This window comes from Haliaeetus albicilla, chromosome 15, assembly GCF_947461875.1.
Source record: "Haliaeetus albicilla chromosome 15, bHalAlb1.1, whole genome shotgun sequence".
Taxonomy (NCBI): Eukaryota; Metazoa; Chordata; class Aves; order Accipitriformes; family Accipitridae; genus Haliaeetus; species Haliaeetus albicilla.
The window spans coordinates 31,237,353-31,261,638 of NC_091497.1; the positions used below are offsets into that span (position 1 = coordinate 31,237,353).

At 39.8% G+C, this 24,286-nt stretch overlaps 1 protein-coding gene across 10 annotated transcripts in view; it reads right to left on the minus strand.

Moving 5' to 3' along the window:
• The window catches only part of ENOX1 (ecto-NOX disulfide-thiol exchanger 1), a 360,508-nt gene that overhangs the window by 42,671 nt on the left and 293,551 nt on the right, over positions 1 to 24,286 (minus strand). For all 10 annotated transcript variants that reach the window (XM_069802662.1, XM_069802661.1, XM_069802659.1 and 7 more), the window contains 3 exons: positions 23,399 to 23,505; positions 20,013 to 20,130; positions 121 to 305 (listed from right to left, as the gene is read on the minus strand). In XM_069802662.1, coding sequence (XP_069658763.1) covers positions 121 to 305; positions 20,013 to 20,130; positions 23,399 to 23,505 — 410 coding nt within the window. The remainder of the gene's footprint in view (positions 1 to 120; positions 306 to 20,012; positions 20,131 to 23,398; positions 23,506 to 24,286) is intronic.

The following is a 24,286-nucleotide window of genomic DNA, read 5'->3' on the forward strand; positions in this document are numbered from 1 at the left end:
TAAAATTTTGACTCTGAAAAGAAATCAGGACCTTCATGACTAATAGTCTTAAGTACAGCACAGCCCCACGGTACCACTTTCCTAAAAAAGAAGACCTGTTCTTTTCTTCCTTAGCAATACCTGCTGCATGCCTTGCATTGTCTGCTGTAGGAACTGCAGCTGCTGGTCCTTTGTAAGGCTTTCTTCTGTTCGGAAGAGTTGTCCTTTCTCCTGTTTCAGGAGCTCCACTTCATTCCTATAAGCATCCAGCTGCCATCGAAGACTATCGTTCTCTTCCTTGAGCGCATATGCTTGGGCGGCTAGAGCTGAGAGAAAATGAAAACGTGAAGAAATCAGTAAAATGGATTGTTTCCTTACAAATAACGCAGAGGACATTGTCAGGGGAGATGACAATACAGCTGAAAGCCAGTGAGACATTCCGGAGCTGAGACAAGACCCAGCAGAGCTGAAAATGATTAGGTTCTGGCAAAGACCGTTGCTGGGAAGTTATTTCCTGGGATGGAGGGAGCCATAAAGCGACCCTGGATAATTCAAACACTACTTGCAATCTGGCTGCTAAATTTAGGCTTATATTTTAGGAAGAAACTGGCATGCAGTCCAAGGGCAAAGCACCCACCAACTTTACAACATTTTCCCAGTGATGTTATACGAACCAATACAGCCGTTTATTATTTATACTAGTGTAGTGGCCAGATGTTCCAGTCAGATCTGTGCTAAGGAATTTTGACTACATAAAGTTGCTGGATTTAGTCCCATGAGAGAGGAAACACAGAAATTCCTCTCCAATCTCACTATGAACTACTTCGTAGCAATGGTTATGAGGAACCATTTAGATGGAAAAATGATGTAATAGAGTAAAATTATATAAAATGCAAATGCTCAAAAAAAGTGTTGGCACTACAAGAACATTACTACATTAAAGACATTGAAAGACACTTAAGTCATTTCCTTAGGAAGCTCCATTTGGCCCCTTTTCAATTTAGAATGGCATTTTTATTATCATAACTGATAGCAGGTGTTTGTGAAGAAATCGATTAGTATGCAGGGATGGAAATTACATTTGCCAAATGACTTGCACAGTCTGCAATATAAGCTAAAATTTGTATAGCAAAAGGCAGAAGGCTATAAAGCATGTACTAGGAACATTATTTAAATAAATTATCCAAACATAAATACATATAGGGAAGTGTGGCATTCATTACTTTAGGGATGTGGTTATCATCCTGTAGAAGAACCACTCCTAGTAGTATTTATACTTGGCAGTAGCAGTGGTCATTTGGCATAGCAAACTGCCATACTATACTATTTTCCTTCTTGGAACCTGGTAACACAACAACATTACAGACCAGCTGTAATTAAAAAACAACAGTCTACCATAGCCAATTCTATCAACATTTGGTAACTGAAGCACATAACTGATTTACATTCCTGATTAAATCATTTCAGGCTTGGTATCACAGCATTCTTTCTTGCCCACCTACAACAGCAATATGGTTAAACTGCAAATTATAGGAAATTGTATATTAACTCCATTTAATGTTAGGCGTCTCCTGACTAGACCTTCCACAGATAAAGAGTCCCCTGTTCCCCATGATAACATGATTCAAAACATTTGTGAAATTATATCAGCACTTAGATAGAAAGTCACAATATTTCATTACCGATAAAAATGTTTTATCTTTGGTAGGACAAATCTACCTTTTCTTAGATAATTTTTACTAATTTTAAAACAGTACAAATGCATTATCCAAAACAAAGTACAGTTAGCTACTATTCAAACACAGACATGGATTGGTTATTGCACTTAATTTGGATATTCTACAGAATCTCTCTGGAAGATTTAGCAACAGTTACAGTATTGTTACATCAAATTAAATTGTTCTGAAAAGCATGTAATCATCCTTCCATGACAAAATTTACCCTCAAGAAATCGCAATGATGAGTCCAATGGGCAAATAAGAGGATGAAATCCTTTTTTTTTTTTTTTTGTAAGAGCCAAAAAGCTACAATAAAAGAAAGAGGGGAAAAAAAAAAAGAAAAAAAGAGGCCAAGCAAATAAAAACCTCAATCTAACAAAAACTCAAGTCAAAATTAAATAGTTTGGGTTGGAAGGGACCTCTAAAGATCATCTCATTCCAACCCCCCTGCCATGGGCAGGGACATCTTTCACCAGACCAGGTTGCTCAGAGCTCCATCCGACCTGCCCTTGAACGCTGCCAGGGATGGGGCAGCCACAACTTCTCTGGACAACCTGTCCCAGTTCCTCACCATCCTCATCGTAAAGAATTTCTTCCTCACATCCAATCTAAACCTACCTTCTTTCAGTTTAAAACCACTACCCCTTGCCCTGTCACTACAGGCCTTGGTAAAAAAACCCCTCTCTGTCATTTGTGCTCTCTTTCTCCTATCAATTAGACTCTCCCACAACTTAAAGGTTTTTTTTTAAAAGTAATACTCAAATCCAGCCAGAAACTGCCTACCCTTCTGCCCTCTGGCAGCATGAAAGGAGGCCATCACGAGCATACTCAGGTTTTTACAGTGGCTTGGCAGCAGTAATTCATCTGCTGTCCATCACCTAACCCAGCTCTTAAAAAACTTCTGAGAGCTGCTGTGTAAGCGGAGGGCGTAAGGCCAACGTACTTGTTTCATTTCACTGAAATGTGGGTTAGGACCGAGATTCAGATGAGGTTCAGGCTGCCCTACCTGGAAAAGCTGCCGTTGTCTACTTTTCTGGGTCATGCTACAGCCCGGTTGGAGAACTCCTTCTCCTTTTTGTCGTCCTACGTGAGTTCAGGCTACTGGGGCAAGGGACAGCACGAGAAGTCTGCTACAGGGGCAGCAAATTAGGGGCAATGGGAAGGGCTACGACACATTGCAAAGGTAAGTAACCCGTAGGTGACGAACCTATTGGCGTTTGAAAAATAACTCATCCAAATGGAACAAGTCACAGAATGTATGAGCGGTGAAGGTAACCGCCCGTTCTTCCTGTAGAAATACAATACAGCTTTTTTACTGCTAAAAATATCAGAGGTGCACCCTGCCATTATTTTATTTCACTATTTTAAATTTCTATTTAGTATACCATATTAAAACCTATATGACAATAATGACATTGCAGTACTACCAAGAAGTCTCATCCAAGGACAGATGCCCTCTTATTCTAGAGTGCAGACACCGGAAAACAAAGGCTGTGTTTGGAAGAGGTTACAAACTATTTTAAGACAAAATGGAAATACCTCAAAAAACCCAAAGTGAGAGATTAAGAATACAGCAGAGATAAGTTTGTGATATTAGGCAGGATTCCCAGAGGTGTACAATTTTTTATCAACATTATTATACACTCTGGTGATCTACCTAGCCATTCACAGTAAGCGATTAAAGACAGACTCCAAGGTAGAAATATGTCCTTAAATAAGAAAAATTCAACACATATAGATAGCAGCAGTGTAACAGAATACTAAATTGTCACAAGCTTTTAAATGAATTAATTCCAGATAAGAGTTCACAAATGATATGACATTAAATACATGTAGTTCCTTTGCTATTTAATTTAAAGCTACATGTAGTCAGTTCCTAACGTGTGGACAGAGTGGTTAGCAGAAAAGGAGAATAAGTCAAAGGCAGGCAGCTGGTGGGCCCCAGGGGCTCCAGCTCATTCAGCACTGGGTAACTGTTGTAAACAAAATCAGAAACATTCTTTGTGTTGACCTAACTATAATTTTAAGATATTTATATTTTAGTGCACTAAGATTAAAATAATTCTGGATTCAGACCAATGTCTCTTTTGATTCCAAACAAAGTATCTATTATATATAAACTAATTATAATTTATTTTTAATTATATTTCATTTATAAAAACTATATATAATAATAAGTAATTTATTACATATTATATAAAGAAAAGTACTTCACTGAATACTAAATTAAAATTAAAGGAGAATTTTGGAGGAAAAGGGAATTGACATTTTAAAAAGTAAATATTTTTCAAATTTTTACAGAAATTTTTGCTATGACTTCATTGACAAAGGTGATGAATGTAGTTTTAGTTAAAAAATAAAGTTTACTCAGCTCATCTCAATGCTACTTGTCAAGCCATTTTAAGTTTGGTAGTTCAGATACTCATCTACAAAATCCCTCTCTGAGACATGCTAAAAAGCATCTTAGGGTAGAAAGACAGTGAACGCTGAAAGCATTTACAGAAGAACTATATACAAGGAAGCTAAAAGAAAACTCTGACAAGAATCCCAAATAACTGCCCGTGCTGCAAGCAGAAGAAAATATTCCTACCTAAACAAACACAGCTGGAAACCAGCTCAATATATGTTTTACAGCATTTTCACTGAGGGATGCAAAATGATACCTGCCAGTCTCCGAGAAGCAGCTGGGGGACGATTAGACATACATTTAGTGGGGGAAACCTTCACAGAGATATTTTGAGGACATCTAAGAGGTTAGTGTGGTTTTCCTGTGCTGAGGCAGAAGTGCTATATACAGTTTGGCAACAGCCTCAGTGGCAAGATGACCCAGGCTAGACCCAAATCAAAAAGATCCTCTTTTTTAAAACAAGAAGTGACTGGCTAATCAGAAATCCACTGAAGTCTAAGGACATACCCATTGACTGATGTCTCAGAAGAAACAAACAATTACCTTCATTTTTCTAGGGCATCTGTCTCAGATAGTTAGGAGAGTGCTTTCTTTATGAGTAGTACTGATCTGTACCTTTCACTTTTAGCTGGTACTCTGTGACTATATTTAACCTAATACATAATAATGCCCACTGGAGCCAACATAGAGGAAGTCTTCACAGGTGGTACAGGGTAATTGTAGTATTTTATGACTCACATCATGTCATAGTGACCAGGAAATAAAGTGAACACCCCACATCTCTGAATGTATCTATCTATTGAGGAAATTAGGGAGAATTCAATATTTTCTACCAGTTCTACTAATGCACACCTGCGCTATACATTTCTCATTAGATGATACCCTAATAACTTTACAGTTAACACTAATGGCAGACTGCTAATTCGCTTACTGGGGACATTCTGGGTTGAAATGCATAGGGCAGTAGGTTATCTCAAGAGTCTGAGGCAATGTGAAAGTAGTATCTGAAAAACAAATGAGCAAACACTAACAACAACAACAGAAACCCCTCTTGTAAATTCAAGAGCACAGACTTCCCTTAGGTCCTCCTAGCAGAACTTCTATAGATTTTTTTTCTATAGACTTTTTTTCTATAGATTCTTCTATACTTGTATAGAAATAGATCATAAAACTGAAAACTTCTGTGCTTATTTGTCTATCTTCAGACTTTTGGTCTAATCTCTTCAGCGGAATTTCTCAGGGTTTTGGAACTTTAGCCAATGTATTGATACAGTGACGTGGGTGAAAACAGAAGAAGAGCATATTCCCAAACCTTCCTTGCCATCTGAGTTCTACTAATGACATTATCCTAATTTCCTGAGTTGAAAATAAGGTTTTAAATGATATAATGCTCCTTTTGATAACAGCAACAAGAAAAGCATCAAAAACTGTCAAAATGATGGCTGTTATTATGGTAATTTTTTGCATCACTCCCATTGCAGAGCATTTACAATGTCAAAAAAAGCCATCTTGCAACTTCAGAGAGTTTTCAGCTTGAGGGACTGAACAAATGTGAGAGGAGAGAAATAAGGGCACAAAGTTCACAACTATAAATACAAACAATAAAAGTTATCCCTGGCCTCCAGCTAGCTTGCTTGTTTTTCAAATAGGTGAACTGTGAAGCAGCACAACCAGAGGAAAACCAGCACGGAAAAAATCTTTCTGGAGGATCTGGAAGGGCATGAGCCATGTCTTGATGGTGTAGAAAACAGGGTAAGTTATACAATAATGGCATTTGTCATTGTAAGGAAGATGGTCTTAGCAGAAGTATAGCATGGATGGTCTTAGGAGATATGTTGTGTGTTATCTTGAGAAAGGGTTCAAGTGAGGGCCAAAGAAAAGGAACTGCTGGAAGTCACACACAAGGGTACACGGTTTGGGTATGAAATTTGACAGAATAAAGGCAGAGGTCAGATTTTAGGAAGAGCTAGGTGGAACAAAAGAAAATTTTGGACCTGAGTTCAGTACGTGAAGGAAGAGAAAAGGAAGCGTGGTAGGACGACTGGTGGTGGCACAAGAAAGATGGTGGTATTTTGATCAGTTACTGGGTATAAGGAGGAAGAGTTCAAAAGTGAGTAATGGGCCTGGTTTCATGTGGAATGTGAAACTGTGAGAGGATACACCGGTGTGTGCGTGCTGCCGTGTGTAAGGAAAGGGTGACGCTGAGATTGGGGCTTCCTTGAAGGAAAAAAAAATTCTGTTTCATAGACTAGACGGGACCACTGGACCCTCATTCATTTTTACCCTATAAGGCTCTACTTAGTGCTCCAGCCCACAGGAAACTAAATATTTTGCCGCAGTCTGAGGATGGAATGGTGATGAGGCAGTGGCAGGGGGGGTGTGAGGCGATGCCAGTGGGTGACCCACACCTTGAGGTGGGTGGGAAGGTCGCGTTTGCAGGAGGTCCGCGAGGTGGTGGGATGGAGGGCACGGCCCTCATGGCAGACGGAAAGTTGGATGGTCTCTGCGGTGGGGACACACACCGAGCAACTAGAGAAGCATTAAGCTATGCCTCCACCGTGAACTGTCAAAGCTGACCCTCTCTCTGTATTCTCCACTTGCTGTCAGCTCCTGGCAGAATGAGTTGGGGCCATTATTATCCATAACTGCCCAGGTATAGGTCCACTTGTCTCACACCTGACTTTTGTAAACCCTACCATAAAAACTGAGCTCTGAGAACAAGTTTTAGTTACACATGCTCTGCGCACAGTTCAAAGGCATTTGGGAAAGCAACTCTCTGACTAAGGTACACCTTGGTCGCTTTGAGGCATCTTCTCAGCCCATTTTACAACCATGTCGGGCTCCTGAGTTCTCCGATATCTAAAGGGGCTTTGATCCATTGCCTTGGGTTCCTAGAGGACACTTTCTTTTCTTTACGGACAGTTACTAAATACCCAATCTCCAGCATAAATAGTACTCGGATGTCAATGACGGGTGCATAGAAATATGTCTGATATTAGCAGATAAAAGCACCATTATTCCTATACTGCATTCTTTAACAAATGCCTCTTCCATTGTTCTCCCATGTTTCCACAAAAATAGACTATGTCACTTGGCTTTTAAAAAAAAATCCTTTGGTTAAAGCTTGAAAGCAGCTAGCTAACTAGCCTGAATAAACTCTGAAAACAGAATTAGAATGGTATAAAAATAAATCATTTGGGGCAATTAGAAGCTAACCTAGCCATGAACAGTTTTTTCTTTCCCCCTTCAGACATAATGTAACCAAACAATGAAGCAATTTCCACATTTTTTTCTAATGTTAGGCACACTTCATTTGAATGTCTCAGTACCTGCAAATTTACACTCTAAGGGCACTAATTATCCCGTATGAGGAGGGGTTATTGTCATTAATGTTAGTGGGAGTTAGGGCCCGCACACTGGGAGGGTGTTTTACTCTTTTACAAAACCTGCTTTATTCAGGTGCAGTTGCTTCAAAGTCCTTTCCTCACCATGCAGCCTATGTTCAATGCAGAGAAGCTCATTATACCAGTTACATTCATGATGATACCAGATGTTCAAATTGAATACTCATGAGAATTATTTTCAGGCTTCCTATTCACATAAAACTTGCTGGCGAACAATTAGTAAATGGAAGGATGCTGCCAAAAAAAAAAAGAAGGAAAAACAAAAAAAAAAAAAAAAGAAAGAAAAAAAAGAAGAAAAGTTGCACCATCATTTAACTGCAATTTTATCCATCCCATCCAGTACAGACAGATGTAACATTTGAGAAACCAAAGCATTTCTCTGAAGAGACATTTTCTCAGTTTACAAAACTTCTTCCTGCTTAACAGACTTCAGCAATAGCACTGTTCTTTCCCAGGTTTACTACACATGTGGCTCACCAGTAATTTATGAAGGCTTATTATTTCTTGTGTAATGAAGCATATCTCTCTGCAAATAGCAAAGAAGGTGTAGGGAATGGGAGGACAGATTACAGTCCAGCTGGGCCTCATAACAAAAAGCAGCACGCAAATGCTGGCTCTGCAGTGGACTAAGAAAGCCCCACAGACCAGTGCTGCCAACTCCTGTGGTGTTATGATGAGTCTCACGATACCTGACATTTTATTTAAAGCCCTAGAGAGATCATTAACTGAAAACCTCCACTTTAAGTTTCTGGACTAGTAGCTTCCAAACTTTCTAGACTGTGGATCAGTACCGGCTCTCTGTACTTCACCCTGCTCTCACAATCTCTGACTTTTCATTCAAAATACTAACAGGGCAATTTGATCTCACTGTTTTAGCCAGTCCTAGGAATAAGATGCAAAATACTTACCACAGTCTTACATGTCATCATTGGCTCAGGAGCTCAGTTTGGGATCATTGATCTAGACCTCATGGCTGTAAAAACCCCACTTGAACAGTGAAACAACTTTAAAGGGCTCAAAAGACAGAACATCTGTCTAATCTCCCATTTTAAGCCAATCTTTCCAGCCCCCTCTTGGTACCTTCCTCTCTTTTCCCTCTGTACTGGTTCTGTTCAGTTCACTTCCAAATACATGAGTCCGTCTCTTTGCTTATTTATAATTGCCACTTGCCTGACACTTCCAGATGTTTCTGTCTTCCCTCACACTTATTTTGCAGTACCTTCTCCAGTCCCTTCTTACCCAGTTCTGTCCCAGGTAACTTGCAGCATTAAGTGATTTGGACTTTTCCTACAAAGATGTCACATCACATTACTGAAATGCATATTTAGAATTTGGAAGAGACCACCTTGTTACAATAGCATCAAAGCCTGTCACATTTTAGGTCTATTTTACTTGACAGCATCTCTTTGGAGAACAGGAATCTACATAGCTCATAAATGATATTTTGACAGTTGCTAGTTAATCTGCCCCGTTGAGACCCATTTCTCCAGGTCACCTCCTTAAAGCAAAGGCCCTATATTTCCTCTCCTTTTTGGGTTGCAGTCCTTCTACTGCTACCCTTGATATGTACCAAGCCCAACTGACTTGGCATATGCGTAAGGGAAGACAGGAGAGGGAAGAGTTGGCTCTGCACAGACAACTGGGATGGGTGGACGGTGAGTTGGGTTGGTTGTTGCGTTGCCTTTCTTGCTTGGTTCTCCTCTGGAACTAGGGGCGTAGGAAGCAAGCCATCATAAGAAAATGTAGGGGTGTAAATTTGATCAGTTCTCAGATATTTTCAAAATGCAGTAAAAATCACTCCTTTTCACTGCTTATTACAGTATTTGGATTGTGATGAGGGGAATTTTTCAGCTACTTTATATTTGCCAATAACTGCTGCCTCAGTTAAATATAATTAATCAAGTACTCAGTCTCTTTTAGAGGTTCTGCTTTTTTTCCTAATTGAGAAACAGAACTACTACAACACTTTTACAGAGATTGTGCTTTCAAGAGGCCAGCAAAGAAGTGACTTTTCCCTCTAATCAATGATATTAAAAAAATGACTGTATTCCTGTAACACAAAAAGTGAACAGAGGACATTTTAGTCTTGAGGGCAAAGGAGTATGTTCACTCAAGTAAGAAAAGTGCTGGTTACTGGGGAGATGCCAAGTGGCACTGATGACCCTCTCCCACATCAGTAATGGAAAAATGCCGCTTGTATTAATGGTGCTTTGCAACTGAGGGTACAGACATTTGAATTCTGCATAGCGCAAGAGATGCTGATGAATGCTCAGTGTTTCATATATGTCATGTTAATCTTATGTATATTGCATAAATGGATTGTATGTATGTGTGTACATGTGATTGACACATAAATTACTTTTAGGATATTCAAACATTATTGTATATAGGTAAACCTGTGTGTAGGTAGGTTACTGATGGTTACTTCTTAGGATTCAGAGTAACTGCTATATTTTTATTCAGACTTAAATAATAAACACTGGCATTTACAAGACGCCTGGCTGCATTGCTGCTGTTGGCATCTGAACTAGGAATTGCATTCAGGCCCAGCAGCACCGTAACAACTTGGGGAAAAAAAACAACTGTAGGACTTATAAATATGAAGAAACTGTCATTGCTACTTGGAAACAAACTTGACAGTGTGCACGTGAATCCCTCAATTTGTCACATTCATTAGGGAAGAAAGGGATGCTCTGATTATTTTAAGTGACTGTGGTGGTTTGAATTGTTCTGATTTACGATAGGCAAATTTTGTTCGTAAACGTAAAGCGCTTTCTATAAATGTGAGGATAAACCACTTTTGTACAAAATTCTATTGCACTTTAAATTGCAGGAGAGCCTTTATCCAGCTAGCTATCTGACCTTGTACTGGATTGGAGGGCTGACCTAATTTTTCTTTTAAATTTGTGCATAATACTCAAATACTTGCTCAGTTACTTTGACCTTAGATAAAAATGGATCCTAAATATGGGAATATGTTTTTACCCCTTTAGAAGGCATAAGCAAATGATCACATGAAGCCTGTAATTTCTTGACTCTCACATTCAGAGACAGCATTTCTTGAGCCATTTATCACTTATGTGAATGGAAGGGTGTCCAGAAGAGCTGTATCTGCAAGCCAAAACCTCCTTTTCTCCCCTCCCTCCTGCCTCCAGCATGTTCAGTATCTGCAAATAGAGGCCACTGTGCTTCTCCACAATTTAACATGTTTAGTAGGTATTTTCTCAGCTACTGAAAAATAAAATGTGTTGCAAACTTGCAGATGACAAGGTTCTACAGAGCTTAGTGGTACTTCCAGTCCTTTCAGAAACAGACAATTTATTGAAATTTGCAAAAAGCGTGTAACTTCGAAGAGATAACTGTGAAATACTCTTTGTACCAGACTTTCTGGGTAAGCCACTGCTTAGGACTTTGTATCTGTGGGTGTTGAGCAGAAGGTGAGTGCAAACACTCCAAGCAGCAGGCAGCAGCTTGTGGGATCGAGGTCTAACAGCACCGGCATCTCAAAACTCATCAACAAAACATGACGAGACAGACGACTACCTGATAATAGAACAACATGGGGAGAGCTATTGCTTTTTATCATGTTCTTCCTCGACTGTTCCAAGCGCTCACTTGTCTCCAGAGCTCAGACAAATTTAAGAGGGAAGACAGTCTATGACTGACACATGACAAGGAAGCAATGAAGAAACTGGTGTTGTGGACTAGCAACCACCCAAATCTCTTCAGAGAGATCCCTGGTTGACATGGGAGGTGGGCACTTGGCAGTTGTAGAAGCAGCTCAGCAATCACTGGATACAAGTGCTGTAAAGACATGCTTGGCACAGTTCTTGCACCTGATGAAACTTGCAGTGCACTGAATTTGTGGAGGGCTGAATAAATAAACAAAAAGGTTGAAAATATTTTGCCCATTGAAAGACAAAAAAAAAAAAGGCAATTAGACTTCCACCTAATTAAAAAAAAAAAACCAAACAAACAAAACCCAACAAAACAAACCGCCTTTCTTTTAACACAGAAGAAAAATTTTCCTCCTTTAGAGTTCTGTACGCTGGTGTTCAAGGAGTTACATGCTGGAATTAGTGAAGTGGAATAAAATGGCATGGTTTTGGTATGGTATCTAGTTCTTCAGTCTATCATCTCACATCCTAGAGGACTGTTTTTTTTGTTTTCTCTTCTCTCTGCCGTGAATCTAAAACCAAAGACTAAAAGAAGGTCACTCACCTCCAAGCAGCTTTGAATCCACTTGGCTTTCAATTTTATGAACCAAATCCTTCAATATATTGGTCACAGAAATGCTATACTATGAATACGTGTCGTTAGTAAGAAGCTTATTTTCTTGAGATGGCCTTTAAGCCAAAACCTAAGAGCAGGACGTCGTGAAACTCCTCTGAATCGAGGATTCATTCACCAAAGTAAAGCAGCATCACTAATTAGTAGTAGTTTGGGGAGTTTCTGTGGCCATCCAGCTTCAAGCTCTTCCAGCTCTGCTGGGTGTGTTTTTAACTCCTGGCATGCAACCACATCACAGACTGCCAGTCAGCTGGACACACAAGGAATGAGAAGCTGCACGCTTTGAAAAGGAAGCTTTTAATGCTTTGGAAACTTCAGCCAGTCTTGCACGTCTCATGACATAAGGATGCTCCCCAAATCTGCAATTATGAGTTTAGAAGCTTGCACTGACATTGGAAAAGACTCTGCTTTCTGATCATTATCTCCTCTGACAACTTAGCAATGGCTGATGTTTCTTGGATTTAACAGTGGATAAGAAGGTACCTAAATCTCCACCTCAAGCAATATCTGCAAACTTCTCTAATGTGCTGGGGTGAAAAGCGTTTCTAAAAACAACAGGGTATGAAGGGCAGCATAATTGAGAAAACCTAAAGCCAAGAGCTTAGTTTAAACAATAGTAGAAATGATCTTTCACTGGACGTCAGCAATGGGGTCTAGGCTGAAGCCACTCTTGAAGGCATCTGTTCTTTACGCTCTGTTCAGAATCAACCATCTTCACTGTTATAAATAGGGCTCATTCTCTTGACGGCTAAATATGAGAGTAAGAGCAGAAAAGCTTTCTATTGGAGAGGGCACTATAAGGAAGGTCACTTTATAGAAAGCATGAAGTGTAATTTGGAGAAGAATGCTAATACCAGCTATATCAGATTGCGAGGAAGCTGAAAACAGCATATGTTCTAATATTGTCTTTTATTGATTTTGCTGCCAACATCCCACTTCAACAATGTTACAGCCGCACTTCAGGATTCTTAATGGAGGGGGATGGAGAAAATCAATATACAGAGCTTGCTTCTGCTCCCATTGAAGTCAATGCGAGTTTCATTATTAACTGCAATGAGCACAGGACAGAGTTCAGACTGTTTTGTCACTTTGTGTTTGTTTTTTCTTTCCTTCTTATTTAACCTCCTAAGGGGCAATGTGTACTGTTATCCTATGTTTTAGAAAAGTCGCATTTAAACGGGGCAGCTCCCTATCAAACTGCAAGTCTACACATTCACAAATGATGTTCTGCTTTATGAAACCTAATGAAAAATTATAGCCTGTATCCTGAACTGGGAAAGTTATAATAAAAGATATAGGATTTGAAATAAATTCTAATAACAAAATCATTTCTTTCTTAAAAATATTTTCATTCAGATATAAAGCAAATAAAAACAGTTGAGCTTTCACTGACTTGTAAAATATTACTTTGAATGTGCATTGTTTGCTCTATTACAAATAGAGGGGATGCACCCAAACTTCTTTTCACTACTATTTTAATGTTATTTACACAAAATGAAATATGCTAAAATTATCTTCAAAAATTATAAGCATCATCTTCATTTCAACAACATGCTGTTAATTTTGTTCTAGCATGAACGCAAAACATATTTTAACATGCTGTCAAAATGAGATACTAAGAATGTCAATAAAATGACACTAAAATAAATGTAAATTTAGATTGCTGTCACAAGTGGCTGCTTGGTTTTGTGAAGATGTTAGGTTGCTATAGCATTTTCCATAGCAACTTTGCATCTTATTACATAAATAATCCCTCAGTGTCCTTAAAGCTTACTAAAAACAGGATTAAATCTATTCTCATATGTAATGATCCTGCATAAAACCTTATCAGTATGAAATACCCAGAAAACATGATAAAATGTAATCTAGATAATAGTATTTCTGGCAGTTGAAAAGCATCAAAGCACAACAGACTTGTTTTGTAGTAAACGGGACATCCTCCTAAACCCCATATTAGGAAAATGCCTTTGAAGTGTCCGTTTCCTCTAAAAATTGAAAGTTGGGTTAACCCCTTCACTGCTGCGTCCACAGGACCAGCACGCCCCTTCATCCCCCAGCCGACGGGCCGTGCACGATCCAGAGGAACTGGCCCAGTACCTGGGACAGGACAAGGCTGTCTTTATTCCCCAGGGAAGACAGGCTTGGCAACTACCTTCAGCCCCGATTCAGCAAGGCTAAATTCAGCTAAATTCAGCCGCACAAGAAGAATTATTAGAGCCAAATGGACTTAAAACCAGGGGCATAAAATCAGGCCCCTGCCTAGACGCTTCCTGAATTTCAGCCTATTTTTGTAAAAGCTGTGGGAAAAAATGGAATGCATTTTAAGGCACAAAATTGGAGTCTGCCTGATGATAACAGCTCTGAACTGGCACGCTGTGAAAGACGCTAGAGCAGACTTTTCCCAGCGTAGAGGGAGTAATCATCTTGTGCTGCTTTCTAGTGATCATCCCTGATGGTCTCAGGGAGCAAAGCTGATTGTCTGCTGTGTCCAGAGCATTTCCATTCAAAGGGAAGCTACTCCACTCACATTGCTTAAAAGGGTTGTTCAGCTCTCTCCTCCGGCCAGAGAGGGGACCGTGTCAGGACGGTGATAATTCAGAGCTTCAGATTTTAAATACGTTCTTTTCTTCGAGATTGCTTATAAAACCTGGTTAGCAGCTTCTGTTAGCAGCGTTTATTTTCCTCTTCATATGTCTTTATATGTTTGTTACCGCAGGGCTGATTATGACACCAGCTGCTGGTGGCTTTGAAATGGTATTGATTTATTTGAGGAGAAAAGCAATTCTAGGCCATTAATTTCTAAAGTAAATACATTTTGTTATTTTACATTATCAGCAAGTGTTTAAACGGAAAATGGGCAAATTATGGGCTTGTTAAATACCAGTATCACTTTCACAAAATTTGATGGCGAAAAGCTATGGCATGGAGAGGTAATGACAGAAAAATAAATCAGACTTTTGTTTAAAATAAAATCTCCCATAAACCCCAAAAGATTAGACTTACACGAAAGGAAGGGAGAAATATGTGATTCCTGGGATCAGGAAGAAGAAGAAGATCTGCCATGAGATCTGCCGTCACACTGGGCCAGTTGGAAGAAAAGGAAGAGCAAAGCTCAGCTCCACACAGCTGGGGCTCAGCAATTTCTATTCAAAGTTGTAACAAGCTATATAAAGCTTCCCTACCAGTTTAATCCAGCTATAAAACTCAGTTTCCATTCCACGTGTGCATCTCTGCATTCACACAAGCCTTAGAGAAGGCAAAAAGAGGATTGAATTGCAGAGAAAAGATGAATAAGCACCACACAGATCACTTTGGTGTTGTTTCAGGCTTTCCTTGAAGACTTGCCAGGCTTGCAACTTTCAAGATAGACTTACGAACAATGTCACAAAGCCTGTTTTATGCTGTGTGCACACCGGTGCGATTTTCAAACGCTGACTTTCACAAGGACTTACGCTCTTCTGCGAGATGGACTGCCCACTCTTCAGCCTGTCTCCTACGGCAAGTGAATTCGCTGATGCTGCAAACAGGACAGATCAGTTCAGGAGAGCATTAAAGATCCGGGCTACTGTTGAAGCCAGAAAGAGCTTCAGTGTTTAAGGTGGGCACTACTTTCAGTAGGTTTGAAAATCCTGCCTTAGAGGGTGTCGTTCCTGACTCGGAAAGCAGCACCAATCTTACGTGCTCAAACGGGGCTTGCTCTACATAACTTGCGATTTGCTATTTGCGTGCAGTCCCCGCGACGTTATTACGTTACTTCATCGCAGGTGGCGAAACGGTCCAGGGGTCCAAGGAGTGGCAAGACAGCCCTCGACCAACGCGCTCAGCATCCCCGTGGACCGAACAGGCAGCAGCTGAATGAAAAGCAGCACCGTTGCCTCCATTTGATAGTAGGGAACTGAGATAACAGAAATTCATTGACTAGTCCAGGCAGGGGGTATGTAGCAGAGCTGGGATTTGGCCCAGAGCTCTGGGATCCCAGTCAAAAGCCTTAATCACGCGACCATCCTTCTTGCATCCCTCTGCAGGCACCGTGCATTTCTTTCCGTTCCGCGGTGCCAGCTGCAGTCTCTCGCTGAAGTCGGAGTTGCTAGAATTAATGGCACGTCACCGAGAACTGCAAAAGGAAGAGATTAACCCACCTCCCCTTAAAGTAAAATTACAGGTGCCTTCTAGGCATAAACCAAACTTCAGCTCTTTTCTACAACATGCAGCTTCACTTCACTAATTCTTAAAATTACTTTGGAGGCTTTTACATGTGGATCCTTACTCCCGGTGCCAGCAGGTGGGAGACGAAGCATCCATAAATCCTGATTGTTCTGAAGATTTTCGTATATCCTCTAGACTCCAGTGCTGAATCCTTTTTTTTTCCCCTTGAGCTAATGCTTCAGTAGCTGCACCTTGACTTTCAAATGTATTAACTGAGTTGCCAATCATCATTATTATTTTTTTTCTTAGCAATCTCCCAGCTTTACTTCAGCAATCCTCTTGTCTCTTTCAAACTCCAAAATCCACATTGCAGAAAAATCACTGTTTAAAGGCTGAATTTTGGGGAGGGAAAAAAAAAAAAGAAAATAATTTAAAAGAATAGCTGATTCCACAGGCGAGATTCACTTAGTCTCAGGTTAGCCTTTTCCCAGCTTTCCCCGTATTGCAAATGACCTTTAGTCTGTGAAACCAGGAGGTTTTCCTATAAACTAGGCATGTATGATAGTTCAGCCAACTTATTGGATTCCCTGGGGGGCTTTTTGGGGAGCCTTTACAGCGGTTTGAGATGTTCTCCAACAGAACAAGCAGGTAGCGATGCCTTCCTTTTCCTTGAAGATTCAGCTTGGACACGATAGAGTAGGGTACTAAATAAGTCCAGTCCCAATTCTTTTCCCAGCTCTGACACTGAGTCACTGGTATCAGTAAATCAAGTTCATAAACAACTAGAAGAGCAATTGGCAGGTGAAAGAAGAGGATTTGAGTCTAGAATGGAGTGACACACTTGGCAACAAGTCCCTCTGGAGCTGTTCTGCGTTGTCGCAAGTAGCAAGCAGCAAGCCCAAATCGTCCCAAACAAATAGCTATTAGTAGATTTCTAATATGCATCATGACTTGATCTCTTGCATGACCTAATATCTTGCACAACTTGAAGAAAAAATGCAAACCATTCTTAGTAACAGCTTTTTCATCATCTACCCCAAATCCCCAGAACTTACTGCATACAAGGGCCTCAGCTTACTGTAACATTCCTCTGGAACCTGAAGTCTAGCGATTCTGGATAAGCATTCGGGCACTGAAGTCCTTTTGCACAGCCTTGGGGCTTAAATGTGTTGCCCTGCGTTTTCAAATGCTGGGGCTGGATTCCACTGTCTTTTTTCACCGTGATGAATAGGTTTCTTTTCAGATATCCTAGAGGAGAGTTTTCATTCTGACCAGTCTAGCTGTGAGGAAATGTGACACACTCAGCACCACACTATTTAGATGCTCACAGGAGTGGAGTTATTTCTGAAAGAAAAAGGCTTGACTAACAGAAGAAATTACACTGGGAGACTCCTGAAGCTACACTTTACCAAGACAGAATGAGGTCTTAGGACCCATTCTAAATTGGTGAATTAATTAAGCCTTCTTGTACTAGGGGTGATTTAACTAGGTGAACTAGTGAAAAAAGACCTGACACAGGTGTTGGAGCCTGGGGGAATCTCTGTCACCTCTTCTAGCTTTGGGGATGGCAACTTCCCAGGAGTCTTGTTCCCACTGTCAAGTGGGGCAGGCTGAAAAATAACGTCCTCAGGAAAATCGCTGGGATGGCAGGACAGGCAGTCCAGAAGTCTGGAACTATCCAAATCAATTCATCATGTCTCATTGCTTCAGCCACTTTCAAATTTAGGGTTTTGGGCCTTTATGTGTGCACGCTGTCCTTGAATTGAAGAGGCACAATATCTTCTCTGTGTTATTCAAGCCTTGCCCTTCCCATTGTTAAGCATTTAGACAAACATTTAAAGAAAAGGGGTTAAAAATAGAGAAAGTGTCAATGTTTTCTCACTGTGCAGAATTGTTTCTTTGTGATAAAAGATTCTTTAAAAGACATTCTTTGTAGAACAGAGGTTACTGTGAATACAAATAGCCACTCCAGTGAGATAAAGAGGTAGTTCTGGAATGACATACTCAAAAAGAAAGAAAAAAAGAAAAAGAGAAGACAGCCAACACAAATAGTAATTTTAAAAAAAATGCTAGAAGAAAGAAGGAGGAATCACTTCTCTGTACATAAAAATGAAAAAAAAAAAAAAAAGTCCTTATCTCACTTTCTTTTCATTTACCAATGTTTTATACCCAATAACTTCATTGCTTTAACTCCAAGTTCCCTGTATTGTCAATGACAGAAGAATCAAATGCACTTGCTTTAGTTGAGAGTGTAATGTTGGAAGAAGAAAGCTACAAAATTAATTTTAGAACTGGATGACTCTATGTATGGAGCAGGCTGGATCAACTCCACTAAAAAAAAGAGGATGGTGAATGGTACAATGCCCAGTGATGGACAAGTACTCAAGTGGATTCATACTGCTAAATTTTGATCTAGTATGCAACACAATACTGGATTTGCTAGTGTTATCACTGAGGGGACTCAAGTGCCCACATTATAACAATACATATAAAATTAAGTTGTTTGGGATGGAATGCTGTAGAAATATCCGATATGAAAACTTTTGATAGAAATGTCCCTTTTCACAGAAGAAAACCAAACACGCTTTTCATTTGTGATGTCACAAAAAGAATGACCGGCATAGTTCTGCCCTAACCATGAATGTGTTAAACCTAGCTGAATTGATAAGTATGACAGTTCAAAACATCATTACTCCTTTTCTGGCGTGCAGGCTGTGGGTATTTCTGGCTCTACCTTCCTGTTATTAATTCTAATGACTTCCCTCCATAAGAGTGGACACAGTCAAGGTAAAATGATTAGACATTCATAAAAATTTCTGATTGCTAGCAGTGATTTGTCTGCAGCGACCTATTGTCTCCGCTCCAAACATTCTGCTAATGGTATCTAAAAAATTCAAATCCACACAAATAGCCAAGCAAAAATTAAGGCTGCCCTTTACAGGTTTTACTCCAGGAAAACTATTAAGTCTCCGCTCAAGAGGGATGTCGTAGTAAAAACTTCTTTGCCAGAATGACATTTCTTCCTTTGGTCTTTCTCCTTCTGGAGTCATTCGACCTCACACAGCATCTTGTCACAGGAGGAGCTAAAGAGCGTTTCTCTATATAAGCTTGAATCAACACTTTTGTGCTGGCATACAGGGACTCAAAACCACTGAACAGATGAAATTCGTTCCTTTCTTAATATATATGCAAAGGACTAGATCAAAATTATCCTCATCATCAGACCCTCACTTTCTTTCCATACTACTCCCGCCTTTACCTTCCTTAAAGCTCACTGCTGGCTGGCAGCTCCCACTTGTGCTTTGGCTTCAGCTTCTGTAAATTTTCTTTCTGAAGATGAGTGTCTAAACAAGCAAACCCTTGTTAGCTACTGACAACTTTATTATGTCAAGAAATCAAGCAAAGCATCCATCCAGATCATGTTACCAGTCAGTAATTCAGGCAGCTTCTGAGCCACCTCTTGGTGTCCATCCTGGATAGCAGAGTATTTGCAGAAGGCTGAAAAAGTTGCTTTTCTTTACTTGTATTACATGCACCCTTGTTCTTTCTTTCATGACAGCCATCTAACGAGTACCAAATTAATGCAGTATGCAGTACCATATTGTGAAATATGTACCCTTAAAAGCTAATTCCACAAACCACTCAGTTAAAATGGTATTGTGTATTTGTGAGAGAGCTTATAAACTATTACATATTTGTTGAAAAGAAAGGTAAGGCTTAGAGAATACTGGCGAAAACATAACTTCAGCTGGTCTCATAATAAGACATTGTTACAACCATGGAATGAAATACTGTCATGCAAGACTGCAGAGAGTGCACTAAAGAAACATAATGCTTCCAGCCAAGGGCAAAACTGAAGAATTTTCATCATTATAGATCACAGCAGGTGACAGACACCTCCTAGAGACAGCTTGCATCATGCAAATAACTAAGTTATGAGAGTTTAAAATAAGATACTGTCTTACATAATCATCTATTAATATGTCACTTGTCATATGTAAGTTTTTGCTTGCTTTTAAAAAAACAACAGGTGTATATACTTGATGTTATAGAGGGTTTTGGCTTTACCTGAATCATCTACTCTCAGCTTTTTACTGGGATTGTCACCACTGTCATCATCGGACATTTCCATCTCCTCTTCCCGGCGGATTCCCATGAGCTGTTCACTGTGAGCATTTCGAAGCTCCTAAAACCCAAAACAACCTTTTGTCAGTATTAACTTCCATACAGTCATTATGTATTATTTAGTATCTGTTTTTAATACTGCTCTGATTTTAATTATGCATCATTTATCATTGTAATCACATTTATTTGTATATGAATATTTATAACAACGGTAGCACAGGGAATTCTTCCTGTGAAAGAACGGAGTTTATCAAAGGTAACACTTGGGGGAAAAAAAAGAAAGTGAGTCTCCACGTTCAGTGATCTTTAGTTCTGCCAAACATGGGAGAATGCTTGAACAGCAGGGATAAGGCTAAAAATTGTGTATAAAGCAGTCTGATAAAGAGATTGTCGGCCTGCTTAAGGTATAGATAATTCTTGCTTCTCTCTGCCACTTGGGGTAGGATTCACCCGGCCGAGCATGGGGGTCTCCATCAAACAAAGTCATACTAACTACACCCTAAAAGTGCCTATTTCTCTCCGCTGATGGTAAAGGGAGCCGATGGAGCGCTCTGTACCAGAGATGCCCAACGCTGGCCGAAGGAATCTCCCCCCCCGCCTCTATGCCCAGATCGCCTCGGATTTAAGAGACTCAGCCCCATCACGCCGTCCTGAAAATCTCTGCGTCTCGATCCAACGAGACGTGCCGGTCTCTGGGTGACCGCCACAAGGGCAGGCAGCCCCTCCACGTCTCACGAGGGAAACGACGGGCAGGCAGGCGGGTTTTGGGGGAGTCTAGACGGTCTTTGTTCGGGGTAGAAAAGCCGGCGCGGGTGTAGCGGCTGGCTTTTTAACGGCAGCACCGAGAAGATTGAGAGGACTCTATTTTGTCCTAATAATCCTGTCAGGTGTAACACGGGGATGCTGCACCGTGATTAGTGTAGGCCTTTTCAGTCCGCAGACAGCTAATTTTTCTGCCGACAAAGAGCTTAATTCCCCAAGAGGTGGTTTGAAATCTTTGAAACAAGGAAGAGTCGCGTGGAAGGAGGAGACAGCATTGAGGAGTCCGACCGCTGCTCCGCGCAATTAACACTAAGCTGTCAGAGAGGGACTGCGTGAAAAAAGGGAAGGCGTTCCCCTTGAGCTGTACCCTCGGTTCATCGGCACATCTCAAATATTCTGATAAATGTATCTGTGTCCACTAATCCCAGCAAAGGCAAGGAGGCTAATTAGTGGGCGTGTTACATGAGAATAATTTCAAATTTTAAAAAAAGTGATTAAAAAGGTAAATTGTCAACCAGTGTCTCAGGCAATCAGAGGCACCTCTGGAAGAAATCAGCAAGCCATTGCTTAATTCCTTATTGGAAAAGGCCACCTGCATTTTTTCCTGGGGAAGTATACTGCATACTTGAGCAGACATCCGCTTACATTTACTCCCTCTTTAGGGGATAAATGTCCTTGATGCATCAATGCCTACATTATCAGCAAAGCCAATAACCTTCCATGGAGAATGTCTATGTGTATGAGTGATTGCTCTGGGTTTGGGTTTCTAGCAAAGTTTTTCTAAATTCAGAAAAAAAAGGGAGGGTGATCAGGCAATTAAACAGATTAGCAGATAATGTCACCGTTAGAAAATATGATTCAAATCAAAGATGCCATTTGGTACATTTCCATCATATTTCACATCTGAAAGACAGGCATTTCTGAAATATATTGCTTTAGCGAGAGCCTTCACATGTTTTTGAATTGTTTTTGTTGTCCTCTTCTTAGAAGAATAAAAGGCAATAATATTTGAAAAAATGAGTAGTGAATTAACATTTCTGGAAAGTCCAACTCCTACACATTTCAGTTTATTAAAGATTTAGAAGCCAGCAAATGAATGACACACCATATCCCTTTAGAGAAAGTTAGTTCAAGAAGGGATGGTCTTAGTATAATTGAAATAATCTTCTAGCAAATCATATTTTCATACTTCTCTAAAAGATAAGGCAAACATCAAATCCCAACTTCCCAACTTTCAACTGAACACAGGCTTTATCCACTACTTATATGAAATATTTGTGAACAAAATGCAAAATACAGTTTGTACCAATAAATTATGCTAACATTTTATTTTAAGTGTCCCATTATTGTGAAGTCATTTGGTATTCACCATAATAGCACTGATAATAAAAAATTCATTTGGTATTCATGTGGATGTTACATTTAGTGCCATTGGTATTCAACTGTAATTTAGCATTAGTTAATGGGCACTTAAAATGTTATCCAAATGATTTATATCACAGCACTTTAGTGTTTCTCAAACTAAGTGTACAACACTTATTTTACAAGTGTACTACAAAATAATTAAATAAGTGCACCTTACCTTCTAAAGTTTTTATTCTGGGACAGAGAAAAATCATTTAGAGGACTGTGATAGTAACAATCAACATACTGTACTACATGAAGGTAAACCAACTGTATGCAAGTTGCTCATATTAAAAAAAAAAAAAAGGAAGAAGAAAGAAAGAAAACAAAGACAGCGGTACTTACTTTTTAAAATACAGGCTCATAGCGTATATACTGAATTAAAAACGAAAGCTGGATGACCAAAACACAGGATGAGGTCTAGCGCTTCCTTTGCTGCCACTCGCAGCAAGGGGAGTTAGAATTCCATTTCCTCTGCTCATGCTTATGACAGTCACACATGCATGGTCCCACACTGCTAACTCCGTGTGGTAGTATGATTACATTTATACTGGTTTCTTTGCAAGCATAATACTTAGAATCAATACAAGTGATGTATCTACTTTTTTAAAGATAAACATGAAACAAATGGGAAGGAGTATGTCATAATTCTGGACTTAATATGCTTAAGTCATTACTTAGGAAAGAAATTTTCTATTTTATTTCCAGGCAAAGTCATCTTGTAATGACCATATAATGGCACAACGAGAAAAAACAAAATCTGTGCTATGGAATACTTCTTTTAAAAACAGATCACGGTGACGCCTAAGAAGATATTTTTCAGAAATAATTCTTAATTCTATCCTTAGTTGAAAATATTGTTCCTAATTTCACTACTTCAGTTCATTATTTTAGATAGCAAATATAATCCTCCAATGATTTCCCAAATTTTGCATGAAAAATAAAAACACATTGCTCTCAATGTTATTTAATGACTATTATCATAATGAGAGCAATGGGAGCAATTCATGCTGTAGATGAGATCGTATAATGGCCAGTTGATTAACAGCTAAAATGGTAGCCGTAAATATTGCTGAATACACTATGTCCAGCTACAATCACACTCGTTCTGTGTCAATCCAGCTGTGAGATGATGGATAGAAAATAATAATAAAATCACCAACCTCAGAATGCTTTCGCCAAATGTCTATGTTCTTTCGCTGGGCTTTCGAGAAATGGTCCCAAGCTTTTTGTCTGGTAGAAGCGTTGAAAACGGCGACAATCTGCTCAACTTTGGTGAACAAGGAAGTCAAACAAGACAAGCAATTTATGTTGTGATCACTATAGAGAAGCAAAGCAAAGACACTAGGAGTCTATGGATGATGTCATTACTGAAACAACATCATCAATATCCATCCAATGATGTGTCTTTTGTACTTACATTTTACCAATGTTGGAGATGTCTCCCTTCAAGTCTGTCTCCATAACTTTAGCCTACACAACCGATAACTATGTACCAAAAACCACGCATGCAGCTCCTTCCCCGTGACGGCTGCTACAACTCTCTGCGCAGCCACGTGCCTTTGCGTGTGCGGCTACCGAAATGACGCTGGAGGCGTAAACGTGACACACGTTCCCCTGCGGCAGCTGCGTACAGATGAGCAGGCTGTGCAAATGAAAACGCGAAAGGCAAACTGCTTTGGAGGGTGACTATCTGATAGCGGGAATTTGTCAGCAGACGGGTAGGGCTAAACTGTACATTAATGCTGCATGCTGTAGCTGCAGCCTCCCTTCTATTTAACATAGACGGGCTCACCTGTGGTAGATCATTCTGTCCTCTGTCCATGGCCTATGTATGTTTATGTGCATGAACAGTCGCGGTTTTGTACATGTAAGATGAAGAAGAGATGTGAAATGGGCTTCCCTCATTCAACTCTAATGAATTTGTTCTGAAGCCAGACATCAATACTTCTTTTGGTCAATTATCTAGGACAATTAAGATCCTCAAGTTTTTAGCTACTTGTTCATCCTAAATCAGAAACTTTTCTCCCAACACTCTTTTCTTTCTCTTC